Source organism: Corapipo altera, unplaced genomic scaffold (genome assembly GCF_003945725.1).
Source record: "Corapipo altera isolate COAL_440 unplaced genomic scaffold, ASM394572v1 77b, whole genome shotgun sequence".
Classification (NCBI taxonomy): Eukaryota; Metazoa; Chordata; class Aves; order Passeriformes; family Pipridae; genus Corapipo; species Corapipo altera.
Genome location: NW_020884933.1, coordinates 3,220,924 through 3,238,336, shown reverse-complemented (window position 1 = coordinate 3,238,336; position 17,413 = coordinate 3,220,924). Strand labels below are relative to the sequence as shown.

The following is a 17,413-nucleotide window of genomic DNA, read 5'->3' as shown; positions in this document are numbered from 1 at the left end:
GCTGGGGGACAAGGTGGGGACCGGACACAGGTTGGCCTCGAACTGAGAGGGGGTTTCCAACCTCAGATTCTGCGGGCACGGGGAGGGGAAGGGGCCACAATCCCGTCCGCCCCATAGCGAAGGGCTCTGCACCCTTTTTGTGCGTTTTTGGGAGGTCTGAGGCTCTGGCGGGGAGGAAGAAACCCCAAAACTCACAGCAAACCCTCCCGCCCGCACCGCCCCCATCGTGTTTCCGGCGCCCGCCCGCCCCGCCCCGCCCGGTGCGGGTGGCCGGAAGTGGCGGGCGGTGAAGCCGTTCCGGCCGCCATCTTGGCGGCGGGCGGGCTGAGGTTGGCGGCGCGCGCGGCGCCATCTTTGAGCCTGGCGCGGGGGACGGCGGCGGCCCCGGCGGATCGCGGGGACAGCGCGGGGACGCGGCGGGGACACGGCGGCCCCCGGGGGCTCGGTAAAGTCCCTGATCGACCATAAATAACAGCCCCCTCGGTAGCCCGCGGCGGCCGTAGGGATGGCCCCTCTGGCCCGTTCCGCGGGGGCCGCAGGCCGCGTCTCCCCGCGCTCTCCCCACAGGGGTGTCCGCGGCCACCGGGGGGGGGGGGGGGGACCGGGGTGAGGTGGGAATGGTGTGGGATGAGACTGGGATGAGGCGGGTTCCCTCCCGCAGGGTTTTGGGAGGGGGGAGCTCCGTGCCCATGTAGGCCCCAGGCCCTTCCCCAGGGCTGCCCCCCCCCCCAGAGCAGCTGCTTCATAAAAATCCTTATTTCCAGGTAAAACCTTGTGCCTCCCCTGCCCCAGCAAAGCCTTTGAGGGGCATCTCCAGTGTAGTCATCTAATTGCTCCTCGTTCCTAGGATCTGAGTAACTCTGGGTGCACCCGGGTCTTAATTCCTCCTTTTTAGGGCGTTTAAAACGACGCCATCGCGCGGGAGGGGGTGTTTGTTGGGGTTTTGTTCCTTAAAGGATTGGAGCCGAGAGGTTTCTGTTTTCTCCTCCCCGTCGATGGTTTTGTTATGGAAGCGCCAAAAGGGATTTTTTTTGTTTTTCCCGTTGCAGTGGAGCCTCCAGGATGTTCCCAGGGATCGAGCTCTGGGCCGCAATTCCACAGCAAAACTGGTTTATTTGGCTACAGAAAGGGAGATTTCCAGAGACGGGGTAGGGTTGGAAGGAAAACAGAACCACAGGGTTGATTTGGTCACACACTGAGCTGAGCAGGTGGGCTGGAGGTGCCCCTGGATGTGTCCAGGAAAAACTTCCTCTTGGAGTCACTTCCCAGCTGGAGTGGCCCCTTCCCAAGTGGCTGCTTCCAGGGGAAGCTGAGGTTCTTTGGGGTCCACTAAAACGTTTCAGTGAGGAGGGGAGGGGTTCACAGCAAATCTCTGCCAGGCCCCGGGATTGAGTTCAGAAATAGGGAAAGAACGGGAGTGGTTTATTTAATTATTCCTGTCTCATCCTGGAGTGGATGTGGCAGCTTCCCTGGGTTTGGGGTTGATTCCTGGTGCCTGTTGGAGGAGGAAGAGCTGGTGGACAGTGAGAGTGGTTGAAAAGGGGGGTAGAACATGTAATTCCTGGTGCTTTTCCTCCCTTGTCAGTGGACAAATGGGGGGTTGAAACATCAAATATTGTTGTAAGGAATTAAAGGCACAAATAGAGCAGCAAGGAGAGACTTTTCCAGGGAAATACTGGGGCTTTAAAACCAAAAATTCCCCTCAGGGAGGTGCGAGGAAGCTGCTCTCAGGTATTTTTTGAGGTGCAGAAAGGTTTGCTTCCTTCTTGCTCTTCAATCCAGGACAGAGGCAGGTCAGGAAAGTGGGAAATCAGACAGGGAATGGGGTTGGTTCTGCAGTACCAGGAAGGAGAAACTTCTAAAATACACTGAACAGATTTTCATTATATTATTTATCTTCCCTTAAAATATATAAAGTTTGTGTTGCTTTTGGTCATGTTTTTCCTGACCTTCAGCTACTGTATCTGTAATTCTTTTATTTTATTTAATTTTTTACAAAATGGGTTCGAAATGTCTTAATACAAACATTTCACTGGAGTTCTGGGGGAAAAAAGTGTTTAAAGTTCTCATCAACTTGGATCAGAGGCCTGCTGAGTGCACCAGAGTTACTCATTTTTATTCAGATTTTCTGGGGTGAATTCAGTTGATTTTTGCTTAGCACTCAGATTGCCACTTTAAAATTAAAGGAAAGAGGTGTTTAATTAACTTTGTTTTATAATTAAATTACCTTTATGGAGTTTAGAACTTTTAAGATTTTTTTTCGTTGGGGTTTTTGTGGGTTTTTTTTTTGTTATTGTTGTTAATTGTTTTAAAGTTTTGCTTTATTCCCATTCCTTAAACAAGAGCCATTCAAATTCTGAACAGGAATATGGAAATATGGAAACCCAGATGTGGAATATGGAAAACTGCTGAGCTGATTTAGTTTAAAGGAACTCAATCTGAAGGGATTTTTTTTTTCCCCCCCAAGCTGGTGGATGTAGGAATGTTGAGTCCTAGGTGTGTCTCACTTCCCAAGGAAAGGAAATGCCACATTCCAGCCTGGGAATTCCTTGTGATTTGTGTGTGAATGCCTTTGCTCAGCCAAGCCACGGCCCTTAATTGCCATCGATTGAAGTGTTGCCTTGTGCAAACTGAAGAATTGAAATTTAATCTAAAACTCCCAAAAAGCAAAAAACCCTTGGAAGGAAAAACGTGTCTCCTTGAAACCTCCACACGTAGGAGCTCCGGGAATTTTTAGAATTAGGTTCCAAGGAACCTGGATGACACAAAGTCTGTTTTTGAAGGTGCTAAAGGTCAAGAGTGAATAATCCCATGGATATGGAAGAAGGGAAGGAAACCCTGCACTTAAACTCCTGTTTTATTCCCTTTATCAAGCAGTCAAAAAACAATTAACACGTATGAGAACCCAACTTTTCCTCTCTTTATTTTAGATTTGGGAAAACTCCTTGCCAAAAAAAACAAACCAAAACCCTGGAAAATTCACTAGTGTTTGTGTGAGTAAAAGGTTCCAACCATTTATTATCTGTAAGAACAGTTTCATTCAGTTTTGTCCCCAAGAATCCGAAATCCTTTTGCACAGAAATGTGCAGTAAAAGGGGTAAATCACTTCTATTTGAATTTTAGCTGGTCTGGTTGCAGGTCAAAAAACAAGAATCCTAAAAATCTTAATTTTATAAGAATATAAAAATAAGTACATGACTTCACATGGAAAAAAAAATAAATGCTGTAGCTCAAGAACTCGGGTTCTGGTGGCACCAAAAAATCATCAGCTGGATTGGACCTGAGCCATTTCCCAATGATCCTGCAGCGATGGATGATGATGGATACATGGATTAGGGAACAGCAAATTGGTAGCATGGGGTGGAAAACCAAATTATTTCCCCAAATCCAAGCGATTCACAACCCCTGGTTCCGTGCAGCCATGCCACTCCCAGGGGGCACTGCCCTGCTCCCCAGGGCTTGCTGTGTCCTTGCTCTGCTTTATCCTTCCTGCTCCTCACCTGTCTGCTGAGGGTTAGAGCCATTCATGCCCCTGGGTGGATGTTTTTATTCCTGGCTGGATGTGTTTGGCCCTGGCTGGATGTGTTTGTCCCCTGTGCATGGAGGGATGTTTGTGTGCTGCCCCCGAAATCCCCATCCCAACCAACCCCTGGCAGCTTCACCTCCAGCTCCTATCCAGGTATTATGGAGATATTTCATTTTTTCCCCCCAGTTTTCTCCAAATGAGAGGCTTTGCCTGCAGTTTGCTGTGGCAAAACAGCCAGAAATTCTCATTTTTGCTCTCGCTCTCACTTCGTTCTCCCTCCTCTGCCGTGTGTATAAACACATCTGTGCATGTGGGTTTATACACACAAATGTGGGGTTTTCTGTACAGGTAATAAAGATGGGGGAAGGTTTTTGTGTTTTCTTAATAGGTGAAGAAATCTTGGAAGACCAGAAATTGCAACTTACTGAATGTTAAATTATTTTAAAAAAAAAAAAAAAAAAAAAAAAATTAGCAATTGCCCGGCTGTGGAAGATGGAGCCTCATTTTTGCAGCCACTTTGAATCCCAAGTTCATCTTTAAATGCGCTGGGGCTTCTTTTGGTGGTTTTTTTGGTGGTTTTTTTGGAAGAGCTAAGTAACCCTGGCTGTCTCCAGGCTGACAGTGTTCCAATGGACTTGCTTCCTCCATTAGTTGTAAGATGTTTAAGAGCACATCCTAAGTTTGAATTGTGGATGAGAGGTTCCCTTGGCAATGTGAGAAGGAAAATTCTTTCTGCCCCTTTGTTATTAATTCATGGACTCAAGTGTTGGTTCGGCCTACAGGAGAAGGGAACTGGATGTCTGGGAAGATCAAAGTCTGTGCTGAAGTTGTCCAGGTGTGTGAACCCCCAAAATCCACAGGGACTGGAAAAATGTTTAATGTATCTGTTGTATTTGATAGAAATTATTAGCCAATAATTGATTAATCATGTAATAGTTCAAATGTCATACTATTCAAATGTCACTTCAGAAAAAGGGATATTATTAAGATGTGGTGTTATTAAGTAATATTAATGTGATATTATTGAGCAGTTATATTAAGATACTGTTATTATTACTATTATTAAATATATGTAATTATTAAGGCATAATTTGAAAGGTAATATCAATATCAGTTCATATCAATATATCAGTATCCATTATATTATCAATATAAATTATATCAGCACCATTAATAACTCAAAATGATGACCAGTTTTTTAAGAAGTGGCTCACTTTTAGGCTAACAGCCACACACTGATTTTTTCTCTGCTCCAAAATATATAACTGTGATTAAAATCCCAGAACAGGGCTCGTGCTGACAACATTCATGGGGTTTTACACAAATTTGGCAGAGTTTTTGTGACCAGCTGATTTCAACACATTTTCCCCCCTCAAGAGATAAATTTGACTTAACAGAAAACAGCTGTAAAAATGCTCATCACTCAGTTATTTGTCACTTATTGATCCCTTTCTTCAGGGTTACTTTTAAAAAGAAGATTTCACTGCTAAGCCAGTAGAAGACTTTGAGTCCCAGAAAAGTGAAGCCAGTTCTTGCCAAGTCTGGAGGAAGACCCTGAGAGCAAACCCTGCGAGCTCATCCCAGCAATTTATCCATTATGTCCAACCAGGGAGACGACTGCTACTTCTACTTCTATTCCACGTGCAACAAGGTGTGTTTGGGAGCCTTTTCCTTTGGGATTTGGGTTTTCCCTTCTTATTTTATAAGCAAGGAAGGGGAAGCACGTGAGGAGACACACGGATTGCTGTTAACTTAATTAACAGCTTCCAGCTCTAATAAAGTGGGCATTATTTTAGGCTGGATGGTTTTATATCCCTTTTTTTTCCCTGCTTTCCTTCGGATTCCAGGGAGACAGCTGTGCCTTCCGCCACTGTGAGGCTGCTCTGGGAAGTGAGACCGTCTGCACCCTCTGGCAGGAGGGTCGTTGTTTCAGGAATGTCTGCAGGTTCAGACACATGGAGATCGATGTGAGTGTTTGCAAAACAAAGCACCAGCAGCGTTTTTCAGTGTTGTGGGTGGGTGAATGTGCTTTTACAGGATAGGTTTACCTGCTTTAGAGGGATATTGGTCACTAGGAGGGGGGTGGCAGGAAACTGGGGGAAGAAAAATCGATTTCTGAGGTGGATCTCGGCAGGAAGTGTTTGCATTAGGTGCTGATGTTATTTGCTTAATCAGAGGTAGAAGCAACCCCATGGATCACTCAGTGTGCTGGGAAACAGCCTCCTGAGGGCTGGGCTGGAAAATGGCTGGAAAAAATCTGAGTTTCTTCAGATAACATTATCCCAACCTCTTGGGGCAGTACAGGGAGGGGAGAAATCAGATGGGAAGGAACCCATAAATTCAGGTAGATTTAACCTGGGCAATTGAAGCCCTTTTTCCCTCTGAATAATCCCATTATTTTGGGGGTTGCACTAGTTAAACCCTGAGTTGATGTGTCAGGCTGGCCTGTCTTCCCCAGCTGAGTGACGGGAAAGCAAAGCCAGACAATGTTTAGTTGTTCCCCCCCCTCTCTACACAAACTTTATGTGCCCCGAAATATTTTTAGCGAGAAGTTGACCTTTGGAATGGTATTTCAGCACTGCCCTGCAACACTCCTGTCTCTGCCATGTTATGAAAGTGAGTTTCTTTGCAAGTCTGAGCTTGGGTTTGTCCCTTCCCTCAGAAAAAGCGGAGCGAGATCGCCTGTTACTGGGAGAACCAGCCCGGGGGCTGCCAGAAGTCCAACTGTGCTTTCCATCACACCAAAGGCCGTTATGTCGATGGGCTCTTCCTACCCCCCAGCAAAAGTGAGTTTCTCAGCTCCATTTTCTGTAATTGTTCAATATTTAGTCGTGAATGTTGCTTAGGATGGGGTAAAACACAGGAGAGGCTCTGGGAATCGGTCATTCATGAGTGCAGGGAGAAGTCTGCAGTCACAGGCTCTCAGCTGAATGGGATGGAGTTCTGGGGTTTAATTTTATTTTCATGCTCAGCTCCTTTGTGATCTTTGCCTTTCAGGTTCCTTTCCCCTCATTTAGTCCTTTCTGGGTGGGGAGGTGGGTGTGTGAGGGAATCCACCTTCACAGTGTAAGCAGGGGTGGGGAATAAGGAAACTAAATTCAGTAGCCAGTTGGGTTTGTCTTATCTACCTTCCCTGTCATACCTGCAACACTGGGGTCAGAGTTTGACATGGCCAGGTGACAGATGATCTCCTTTTCCTCAGCCACACTCCCAAGCCCACCTGAGTCTGCAGAAGACGATGTGAAAATGGCTCAGATGTCACTGCAGCAAAACAAACTCTCTGTGCAGTCCAACCCCTCCCCACAGCTGAGAGGGGTGATGAAAGTGGAGAACTCAGAAAATGTCCCAAGTCCTACACACCCTCCAGTTGTCATCAATGCTGCAGATGATGATGAAGATGATGATGGTGAGCATTTTTTACTTACTGAAGGTATTCCTACTGTAAGTGAATATATAAATCACATAATACCTGAATTTTGTAGTGGTTAAAATGTCTGGAGTCCTAAATATCTTTATGGGTTGAAATGTCATTGTATGAGCTGCATAAACATGAACAATCATGTCTGATCCCTACTCCATGAATTAATTGGTTTATTTTTGTCTCTCAGACCAGCTCTCTGAAGAAGGAGAAGAAACTAAAACACCTGTCCAGCAGCCAGCCACAGAAGCCCATAATGGATTGAGGCTGATTTCCACTAGGAAATCCAATGCTAATACAAAGCAAGGTATTCCAGCAGCTGTAGGAGGGTGGATTGGAAGGAGAATTTGACAATTGAAAGCAATATGTTCTAAAAACACAATAGAACATGAGGTCACTGAAGGGAGTCATTCCCATCTAATAATGTCATATGTCCCAAGGAGGTAAACTCCTCCTGGTTTGCTTTTGTGGAACAAAACAGAGCCACAACATGGAGTTTAAATGCCTGCAGATGTGTCCTTTCAGACATTGTGCAAATGCCAGAGGAATCTTTAATCCCTCTGCATTACATTAATGATTGAAAGTGGAGATCTTACCATGGAGGAGGGTGAAGGAAGGTGCCAATTCCTTACCAAAATACCATCTGTTCTGGGGCTGTTTTTACTCATGGGGAGTCTTGCCAGGGTTTATTCAAAATGCCCTTAAGCCTCAGTTTCATGAACTGTTCCCTGCTTTCAGATGACAGTTTAAATTTCGGAATAAAAACACTCGAAGAAATCAAATTGAAGAAACTGAAGGAAAAAGCCAAAAAACAAGGTGGTGAGTTAATATCCCCTATCTTCCTGTCCTTCTGCCTTCTGTTCACCTTGTCTTTGTTTTTAATCCTTCTGATGTTATTTGGATAGCTGGAATTTGCCAGGAGAAGGATGGGGTTTTTTGCACTCTTGGGCTCAGAGCGGGAGATGGTTTTTGCAGCTGAGAGCTGCTTGGGGGACAGACTTTTGGGGGCCTTGAGCTGCTTTGGCATGTGAGCTGTTTCTGAAGCAGCTGGTGTTCCTGCTTGGAATTCCAAGGGCAAATCCAAGGGGAAACTGCTCATCTCTCTTATTTACATGCACTGCTTGTTGTGTGTTTGGCAGTAATGAGTAACTGATGTTCTTGGTCTCCGTGATGGTTCTTCTGTTTTGTTTGGTTGGGTTGCTTCCCTAAACATCCTTGTTTGTTCCATGCTCTGATCAGAAGGTCCCTCAGGAGTTGCTGTTGATCCGCTCCAAGCTCGGACAATTCCTGTGCCAGAGAAGGAAAACGTAAGGACAGTGCTGAGAACTGTGACTCTGTCCTCAAAGGAAGGTGAGAACTTCCATTTCACAGCTCCTAAATCAAACTGTTCAGTAATCATTAACTCACACGTGTGGGGCTGCCTTTTCTAATTCAAACCACTTGATGCTTGAAGGCCCTGGTTGTGTTGGAAAGGGCTGGAATCTGGAGGTGCTGGATTTGTTACATTGCAGTGAAAGATCAAGGAGAGGTTTTTCTCATTAAGCCAGAACTGATCATATCTTATCACATCCTCCAGACTCTCAAATGTGTTACATTTCACTTTGAGGTTGAGTTGTAGAAGTGCAGTAGCAGCAGGGAGGGGGCTGATGGCAAAACAAGAGTGAGAGTGCAGATAAGAGGTTAATTAAAAACAGGAATAATGAAAGGGAAGATTGAGAAGATGGAATTATACAAGTAGCCAGTTTTTGAAGCATTGTAGAGGCTGACAGTGGCAGTTGTGTGATAGGAGTCTGTATAAATTAATTTTAAAGGAAATTATAAATTCCTTTTAAAGGCAAAAACCACGTAGAACCACTTCTACTCACAGTCATTCATTAGTTATGGGGTTTGGCTACCAAAGGAGTGTCATTTTTAGGGTCATGGGCTGGAAGGATGATGCTTTTACTGGCTGCTGGTTTCTGTGCCTGAACAGATGATTCTTTGTTTTAGGTGAGGATCCTGTGATCCAGCTGAATCTTCCTGACAGACTGGGAAAACGGAAAACTCTCATAGGTGAGAGCTTTTTGTGAGCTGCTCTTTGGGTGCCCTCACCTAAACATGGTGATTTTTAAAGGTATTTTTGGGGAGGAAATTACGTGATGTGCACTGATTGCAAACCCACCAAATTCTGTTAGCAACTGAAAGGCAAATACCAGAATATGAACCTGGAAGGATTGAAGTCTGTGGCTGACTGTTGGAAAATCCTCCTGCAGAGAAACCTTCTGAAAGTGTTTTCCCCTTTGTGTCTTTCTGAAGCTGGTAAAACCTTCCTTCCTCTGAGGCGTAACGTTGCTGACAGGCTGGGCAGGAAGACAGAGCTGCTGGAGAATGCTGAGAAAGCCCCCAGGAGAGGCACAGGTACCAAACACACCTGGATTTCACACCCACACTTTCTGCTCAGGTTTTTTGTTTCTCCTTCTAGTGGTTCTTTTTGCATGTTGGTTGAGGGCTCAAGGTAACTTTGAATCCCACTGGAGTGATCTCCTGTCTCATCTCACAAAATCAGGATTTCTGCAGTCTCCCTGACCTTTTCTGTTCTGTGTTTTAGTTCAAGTGCTGAAGTCCCTGAGGGAGAGGTTGGGACAACCCTCTGACCAGAGCAGTACAGAGACAGGTAATAACTAGATATTAAATACACCTCCCCCTTTTTTCTTTCCATGAACTTCCATAGTGCCCTAAAAGTGAATTTTAAAGAGCTGCTGCCCCTTGCTGGGGTGCTGAGCTGTCCTGAGGCTGCTGTCACAGAGGTGGCTCCCACATGTCTCATCAAGGTTTGATGCTCCTGAACCATCAGAAGCTGCAGTTGCTCACACACAAGTAGGATAGAACCATTCCCAGGAGCAGGGGTTTGGGATGCCCATGGATAGACAAGGTCTAAGAATTAACAAAAGAACAGGTTCTGGTTTTCAAAATTCAGGTGGTTTAAAAGAGGAGGAGAATGTTATTGTTAATTGGGGTTGTTCAACCTGGAGAAGGGAAGACTTTGGGGTGATATATTTGTGCCTGAAGGAACCAACAGAAAAGATGGAGAGAGACTATTTCCAAGGGCCTGGAGTGACAGGGCAAGGGGGAATGGCTTTACACCCACAGAGAGTAGGGTTTGATTGGGTATTAGGAATAAATCCTTCCCTGTGAGGGTGGGGAGGCCCTGGCACAGGCTGCCCAGAGAAGCTGTGGCTGCCCCATCCCTGGCAGTGTCCAAGGCCAGGTTGGAGCAGCCTGGGCTGGTGGAAGGTGTCCCTGCCCGTGGCAGGGGGTGGAACTGGGTGAGCTTTAAGGTCCCTTCCCAGCCAACCCATTCCATGATTGCACAGAGGATACCGACCTCAGCTGCATCATCTTGAAGAGCATCAAACCCCCTCTCCTCAGTGCTGTGACAGATTTTGGAGACTAAACGTTGTTGGACTGTGTTTAAACGCTGGTGCTTCCCTTTTTTTGCTGCTGACAGAGAAGGCTGCCAAGCCCATCGAAGAGATCCGGGTGAAGACCCTGGAGGAGATTCGCCTGGAGAGGGCGAGCCAGAGGCGGGGGGAGCCCCCGGCCAAGGCCCCCGGCGAGGCCCGGAGGGCAGAGGAGCCCAGCCCAGGGACCAGACCTGTCCCCCCCGTCCGCATCAAATCCCTCTCGGGAGCCCTGGCTGAGAAGAACCACAAGAGGTTGGAGGAAGAGAAGGAAAAACCGGAGGAGTTTCCTGCCAAGCCAAAAGCCGAGGGAGAGCCCAGGAGGAGCGTTCCTGCTCCGGCCGTGCCCGGCAGGGTGCAGCTGGCAGAGCCAGGGAGAGCCAAGCCAGCGGGAGAAGTGAGGATCAAAACCTTGGAGGAGATCAAGAGGGAGAAAGCTCTGAGGATGCAGCAGAGCGGGGAGAACGTGCCCGCTCCTCCTGCACAGCCCGAGCCTGCCCTCAGAGGGAGGAAACTGCTGCGGGTCACAAAGCTCATAGGTAAGGAGGGACCTCCCTGGGGAAGTGCTTCCCTGGGGAAATGAGGCCGGTTTCCTCAGCATTCACTTCGCTTTTTCCTTCTGTGAATACCAAGGTCAAAGGGACCGTGTTCTGTTCCACGAACTACGTGATAGTTTTCTGTGTTTCCCACTGGAAAATTCATTCCTTGAGGAGCTTTGTGGTCTGATTTCTCTCTTGTATTTTCTGCCATTGGTTTGTGGTATGGAATCTTTCCTGTGCTGAATCCAGGGTTACATTCCTCTTTGGAATGTGTGTTTATTGATAAATGTGTGTTTGGGAAGGATGTATCAACTTCTTAACGAGGGCATTAAAGACCTCATCCTTAAGATTATATAAACCACATAAAAAGAGATTTTGAGGGAGAGATGAGAAGCTTCAGGAATTGCTTCCTGTAGCCTTTCCCTCTGTCCTGAGACATGAGAAAATAAAAACACCAAGGAAACCAGGTTTCTTTACCTCTGCTGTTGACAAAATACTTATTTTTCACTTCTGCTTGTTTTAAAGCACCTGGAAGAGAAGAAAAAATGATAGTGGAATTGAACAAACCTTCTCCAAAAACTGTCTCTGCACCTGCAGAGGTGAGTCTGTTGTGAAAACTTAGATATGTACATTTGTACATAAAATTTCTGATAAGTTTTGCCATGTTTTGTTTGTAAACTCACTTCCTGCTCCCAGTTGGAATGTGTTCCTACCTTTCCTCATTTGGTATTTGCTGCAGTGAAGTCTCAGGTCCTGTCACTTCCAGTAGCGTTTCCAGACAACATCATAATCCTCACTTTGAATTAATTAATTAATTTGAACTAAAACCTGGAATTAATCTGATTATACCTCACAATGAAGCCTCTTAGCACGAGAGGTTAATGTGGGGAGAATGGTTTTGTTCTCAGTGACTTTCTCTGGCAAACTTTGGGCACGTCTTGAAATTCTGAGCTGAGTATTTCAGTGACAAAGGCTGGAGGTTTCACGAGAGGACATCAGGCTGTATGGGGGAGCTTGTATGGCTTTGTAGTCCTTGAAAAGAATGGACAGGGTACAGCTAGAGTCTTCTGCTCCGTGAAAGCAGCTTGCTGTGTTGGGAATTGCAGGCTTTTGAAACGTTATTACCAGAGCAAAGCAGGGATCTTGTTACAGGCAGCATTTTACACAAAAAATGTTGGATTTCAATGGTGCCACATGGAGCCATTTTGGAGGGGTTGCCACCCAGATTTTCCTAATGGAGTCTCCATAGATTTTTGTCCTAATAATCCTTTTCTTTTTTTTATTTGTTTTTTTAGCCCTCTGGTCAGAGTGCAGCTAATTCCACAGTGCAGGTGAAGAGCCTGGAGGAGATCATGTGGGAGAAGCGGCAGCTGAAGCAACGCCAGGAGAAGCTTCAGAAGGAAGCAGCTGCTGTGCCAACCCCAGTGGAGAAACCAGCCAAGGATCAAACTCCCCCAACAGGGAGCCCTGAATCCGCCGTGGTTTCAGGACCAGCTTATCAGCTTGGGAGGAGGAAACTGGTGAAGCCTCAGGAGGACGGGGTGGGAAGCCCAGAGAAGGACCCTGCAGTGTCCCCAGGGAAAAAGGCAGCCCAGCCTCCGGAACGGAAAGCTAAAAGTGAGTGTTGAGTGTCAGCTCAGGGTGTGCTGTGGAGAGCAGCCTGGGGAGAAGGGCCACGTGTGCTGGAACCAAACCAAATCCTGGGCCATATCCAACTGAGCGTGGCCAGCAGGGCAAGGGAGGGGAGAACCCTCCCTGATCTGCTCTGGTGAGACCCCACCTGGAGTCCTGTTTGCAGTTCTGGTGCCCCCAACAGAAGAAGGACGTGGAACTGGTGGAGGAAGCACAGGAGAGGTCTCGGAGTCAATAAAGGGACTGGAGCACCTCCCCTGTGGAGATGGGCTGGGAGAGCTGGGGGTGTGCAGCCGGAGAACAGAAGGTTGTGTGGACACCTCACAGCACCTTCCAGGACCTGAAGGGGCTACAAGGCAGCTGGAGAGGGACTGTTCATCAGGAAACAGGGACAGGACAAGGGGAATGGCTTCACACTGAAAGACAGGAAATTTAGGTTTGATACACAAAAGAAATTCTTCCCTGTGAGGGTGGGGAGGCCCTGGCACAGGCTGCCCAGAGAAGCTGTGGCTGCCCCATCCCTGGAACTGTTCAAGGCCAGGTTGGATGGGGCTTGGAGCAACCAGGGCTAGTGGAAAGTGTCCCTGCCCATGGCACAGGGTGGAACGGGACAATCTTTAAGGTCCCTTCCAACCTAAACTATTTTCCAATTCTGTGATTATGGGACTATTAAGAACCTGTTGTTTTTTTTGACCCATCTCACTCTTCCTTCTATTCCAGCCAAATCCAAGGTGTGCCTGAAGCCTTTGGACGGGAGAGCCACGTCCTCCCCGAGGCAGGCCCTGAAACGCAAGGCCACCGAGAGCCACCCCACTGCCGTGGTGGCCGTGAAGCCCCTCAGTGCCACCGGTGGGGACACCAAGGAGCCCTCAGCCAAGAAAGCAGCTGCGGTAAGGACACTGCTCGAGCCAGCTGGGGGTCCCCAGGAACATTTATGGCCAAATCTTACCCTCTTCTGGGAGAAGAGGTGGAAAACTGAAATATCCAGGGAAGATTTTTACTGTCTTCCTTCTCCCCAGGCCGTGGCTCCTGCTTTGCCAGAGGACAGCCTGGTCTCCATACCTCGGAGGGAAAAACCTCAAACCAGGTAACAATCACACCTTTGTCCCTTTTCTTGATCTCTGCCACTTTCATGTGAAACAGGTGGGTTTGTTCACATGTGGAAAATTTCGAGTTTCGAGGTAATCAGTGCCAAAATCCCAACAAAGAAACAATTAATTTGAAGTAATTTCTGTAGCAGCAATGCTTATTTAGGTGGTTTTCTTAAAATGCTGCACTTGGGTACAGCTTTTCAGTGACTCTTTGGGTTTTCTGAGTGCCTGTAGAGGGTCACTTCTTCCCCTTTTTATGGTCAAATCAGTAAAGGTGGAAAAGTCTCTCTGGCTACAAATTCTGACCTTTCTTTCCGAGACTCCAGGTGTCTCTTGATGGATAAATCTCCAAACTGACAACTGTACCTGCTGATCCTGGACTTTTAAAAGTAGTCCCAGGTTGAGTCACAATCCCTGTGTGAGGGTTGGGATGTAGGAGGGTTGAATTCCAGGTAAGGAATGTCACACACTGATGTTCCCTCTTGTTCTTCCCAGCCCTGAGCTCCACCTGGGGAGCCAGGCAGACTCCCTGGCACAGTCAGAGGTCTCCAGCTCAACTTCAGCTTCCTCAGAAGTGCCGGTGAAGCTGCGCCGGCTGAGCTCCACGGGCTCTGCCAAAGCACCTCTGTCTGTGGAAGACGACTTCGAGAAGCTCATTTGGGAAATCTCAGGAGGCAAACTGGAAGCAGAGATTGACCTGGACCCAGGGAAGGACGAGGATGACCTCCTTCTGGAACTTTCGGAGATGATTGACAGCTGAACTGCACAGTCTTAAAAAAAAAAAATAAAATAAAAAAAAAAAGACAAAAAAACCCAACACCAAAAAAAAACCCCATAAACTTCCCCCCTCCACAACCCCCAAACCTGTATATTTTGTTGGATATGTGGAGGTGATCCTTTCCTGGCTGAGGCTGAAGGCACAGTTGGATGGGTAGGATTAGGCAGGATCTGCACTCAGTTGTCCTGGATTTCCCCGGGACTGTCGGTGGCTCCTTCCACACGGAGTGGACAAAGCACTTGTGGGTTTTTTTCTGGGGACACAGAGAACCCATCTCCAGACTGTGATGGTTTTGAACTGATCTGTTCATTCTGTGACACTCCAAAGGCTTCAAACAAAAGCTTCCACCTTCCCCCCTCCCTGGCACGACCCAACGTTCAGCACATTTCAGCGCTTCGTGTTCGGATCCCGTGGACAGTTGGTACCCAAAGCCTGGAGTTACTATGTCAACTCTTGAGTTTTACTGCTGTACGCTGTCATTTTGACTTTAATTAGGGGAATTAATGACAATGCTGGGGGGAGGGGGGGGGGGAGCAGATTAATTAGTATTTTGGACCAAACACGCTGCCAAGGGCGGTGGCTGGGGTGTGTCCATCCAGCCTTACTTTGAATTATCAGGGTGCTTTTTCCCGATGGGAACAGGATCCTGGGGTGGGCAGCCAGGATTCCTCTCGTCGTCTGCAGTGAATTGGGAAAGGAAGGATTGGTTTAAGTGCCTCTTGGTTCCAAGGATTGCTCCCCTGAGCTGCCGATCCTTCATCCTGCTGAAGGAATTCCTCACGCCGTGACGTCCGCCAGCATCCATCTCATGTGCCCATGGAATGACTCTGGGAGAGAGGAAGAGGGCAATGGAAGGTTTCCTCCTCCTCTTATCAGCCCGTGGAGGCGGGATTTTGGTGTATACCATGGTTTCTGTAAATATTTTATTCTTCCATTTTATATTTGTATTCTATTTAAGGTATTAAACATAGGCTGGTCACCTCCGCCCGCCCCGCTCGTGTCTGTACAGACCTCCTGGTTCTGGTTTCTATGTGTATTTTATTTAAGGAATTGTATTAAACACCGTCTGGTCGCCTCCTCCTTCCCTGTAGCCGAGTGTTTATGAATAAATAAGTGCAGGAGCAGGGTTTGGGGGCTCAGGGGGGTTGTCCAGGGCAGGGATTGTCCCCCTGTGCTGGCACTGCTGGAACCTCAAATCCTGTGTCCAGTGCTGGTCACTCAGTTCAGGAGGGACACTGAGGGGCTGGAGCGTGTCCAGGGAAGGAAACAGAGCTGGGAAGGGGCTGGAGCAGCAGGAGAACTGAGGGAGCTGGGGGGGCTCAGCCTGGAGAAAAGGAGGCTCAGGGGCGACCTTCTGGCTCTGCAACCCCCTGACAGGAGGGGGGAGCCGGGGGGGGGGGGTGTCGGGCTCTGCTCCCAGGGAACAAGGGACAGGAGGATTGGGAACGGCCTCCCGCTGGACGTTCCCGGTTTCCCGCCCTCCCGGAGCAGTAGAGCCGCGGTCCTCCGGGCCGCGCAGTCCGCCGCTATCCCAGAGTGCCCCGCGGCCGCGGCGCGCGGGGAGGGAGCGGCAGCCATGGCGTACCGCGGGCAGGGCCAGAAGGTGCAGAAGGTGATGGTGCAGCCCATCGTATCCTGCACGGCCCGCGGGGAACGCGGGGGGAACGCGGGGGGCTGCGGGGGGCGGGGGCTGCCGGCCGGGAGGGGCCCGCGGGTCGTGGGTGTCCCCCGCTGGAGCGCGGGTTCCAGGCCGCGGAGCGCGGCTCTCACCGCCAGGGGCCTGGGTGGGATCCCTCGGGGGGGGTTGTACCGTGGGGGCCGCGGGTTTCACCCCCCGGATCGAGGGTTTCGTTCCCGGGGGTCGCAGGTTTGATCCCTCGGGGTTCCTTCCCCCGAGGACCGCGGGTTTCTCTCCCCCCGGGCTGTGTCCCCGGGGGTCCCTGGCTGTGCCGGACCTTAACCCTCCCCTCCAGAACCTGATCTTCCGATACCTGCAGAACGTGAGTACCTTGGGGGTGGCACCTCTTCCCAGTATCCAATTTAAATCTACTTTGTTTCAGTTTAAAACCCTTTGGGGAGTGTTTGGTGCTCCTTGAGCACGTGGCCTGTGCTGCCACACCAGGCTGGGGTTGTTAATTCGGGTTTTGAGCCGGTTTCGGTGGAACTGAGGAACTCACAGGCATTCAGAGGGGTGAAAGCAGCTCAACATTTCCTTCCCCCAGCCAGGAATTACCTGTGTAACAGGTGTTGATCCTGCAGTCCGGGGTGTTTTCACAGAACCCCAGCATGGTTTGGGTTGCGAGGGACTTTGAAGACCCTTCAGTTCCACCCCCTGCCTTGGGCAGAGACACCTTCCACTGTTTCCCTGTGACAATTAAAAATCTCTGCTGTCCTGTGTTTCATTATTAAATATTGTTAATTACTATTTATTAGCTGTTATTTATTATTACTTAATTAATTATTGACAAAACATCAAAAACACCAGAGGGCATAACAGAGAGACTCCTCTGAGAGCTCAGTGGCTGTTGGCAGCCAGGAGCCCTGGATGCCCAGGAGGGAACAAACTGCTTGGGGTGTTTATGTTCCTGTTTTATTCTCCCTCTCCATGATTTTTAGAGATCCAGGATCCAGGTGTGGCTCTATGAGCAGGTGAACATGAGGATAGAAGGCTGCATCATTGTGAGTATCACTGTTCCCTTGTCACAGCTCTGATCATTTTGGGGGGTGGGTTCAGGTTCATAAATCCATTTCTTCCTTCTTTTCCCATTGTTTTCCAAGAATGGGGGTGGAAGTGCTTCATGTCTCTCCTGTAAAGAGCCTTAATTGCAGAGCTGAGGAGGGTTTGTGGGGTGGTTGCTGAATTTTACCTCCCTGACTGTGTTTGGTGCTGTTCCCAGGGCTTTGATGAGTACATGAACCTGGTGCTGGATGATGCAGAGGAGATTCACTCCAAAACAAAGTCCAGGAAGCAGCTGGGTAGGTCAGAGTG

At 48.5% G+C, this 17,413-nt stretch overlaps 2 protein-coding genes across 4 annotated transcripts in view; both read left to right on the top strand.

The window, feature by feature from the left end:
- The first annotated feature begins 355 nt into the window (after positions 1 to 355).
- ZC3H11A (zinc finger CCCH-type containing 11A) lies at positions 356 to 15,504 on the top strand. 3 transcript variants are annotated; one of them, XM_027659682.1, is made up of 18 exons: positions 356 to 445; positions 4,309 to 4,361; positions 4,985 to 5,177; positions 5,374 to 5,493; positions 6,189 to 6,312; positions 6,729 to 6,932; positions 7,135 to 7,251; positions 7,683 to 7,763; positions 8,184 to 8,294; positions 8,934 to 8,996; positions 9,240 to 9,341; positions 9,532 to 9,597; positions 10,432 to 10,923; positions 11,449 to 11,522; positions 12,219 to 12,540; positions 13,276 to 13,445; positions 13,575 to 13,642; positions 14,142 to 15,504. In XM_027659682.1, exons 3-18 carry the CDS (start codon positions 5,124 to 5,126, stop codon positions 14,404 to 14,406), a joined length of 2,433 nt encoding a protein of 810 aa, XP_027515483.1. In that variant the 5' UTR covers positions 356 to 445; positions 4,309 to 4,361; positions 4,985 to 5,123; the 3' UTR covers positions 14,407 to 15,504. The 3 variants fall into 3 exon arrangements, with proteins under 3 accessions (XP_027515483.1, XP_027515482.1, XP_027515484.1); XM_027659681.1 differs by lacking the exon at positions 356 to 445 and adding an exon at positions 476 to 2,993; XM_027659683.1 differs by lacking the exon at positions 356 to 445 and having other exon boundaries at positions 476 to 4,361; positions 7,683 to 7,760.
- Positions 15,505 to 15,944: 440 nt separating this feature from the next.
- Positions 15,945 to 17,413, top strand: part of SNRPE (small nuclear ribonucleoprotein polypeptide E) — a 1,845-nt gene continuing 376 nt past the window's right edge. The window contains exons 1-4 of the mRNA XM_027659684.1: positions 15,945 to 16,054; positions 16,398 to 16,424; positions 17,041 to 17,103; positions 17,322 to 17,400. Coding sequence (XP_027515485.1) covers positions 16,001 to 16,054; positions 16,398 to 16,424; positions 17,041 to 17,103; positions 17,322 to 17,400 — 223 coding nt within the window. The 5' untranslated portion in view covers positions 15,945 to 16,000. The remainder of the gene's footprint in view (positions 16,055 to 16,397; positions 16,425 to 17,040; positions 17,104 to 17,321; positions 17,401 to 17,413) is intronic.

Coding starts and splice junctions, on each gene's coding strand:
- ZC3H11A (XM_027659682.1), top strand. CDS start 5,124: ATGTCCAACCAGGGAGACGACTGCTACTTCTACTTCTATTCCACGTGC. Junction 5,178..5,373: donor TCTATTCCACGTGCAACAAG/GTGTGTTTGGGA, acceptor TTCGGATTCCAG/GGAGACAGCTGTGCCTTCCG. Junction 13,446..13,574: donor CAGCCAAGAAAGCAGCTGCG/GTAAGGACACTG, acceptor CCTTCTCCCCAG/GCCGTGGCTCCTGCTTTGCC.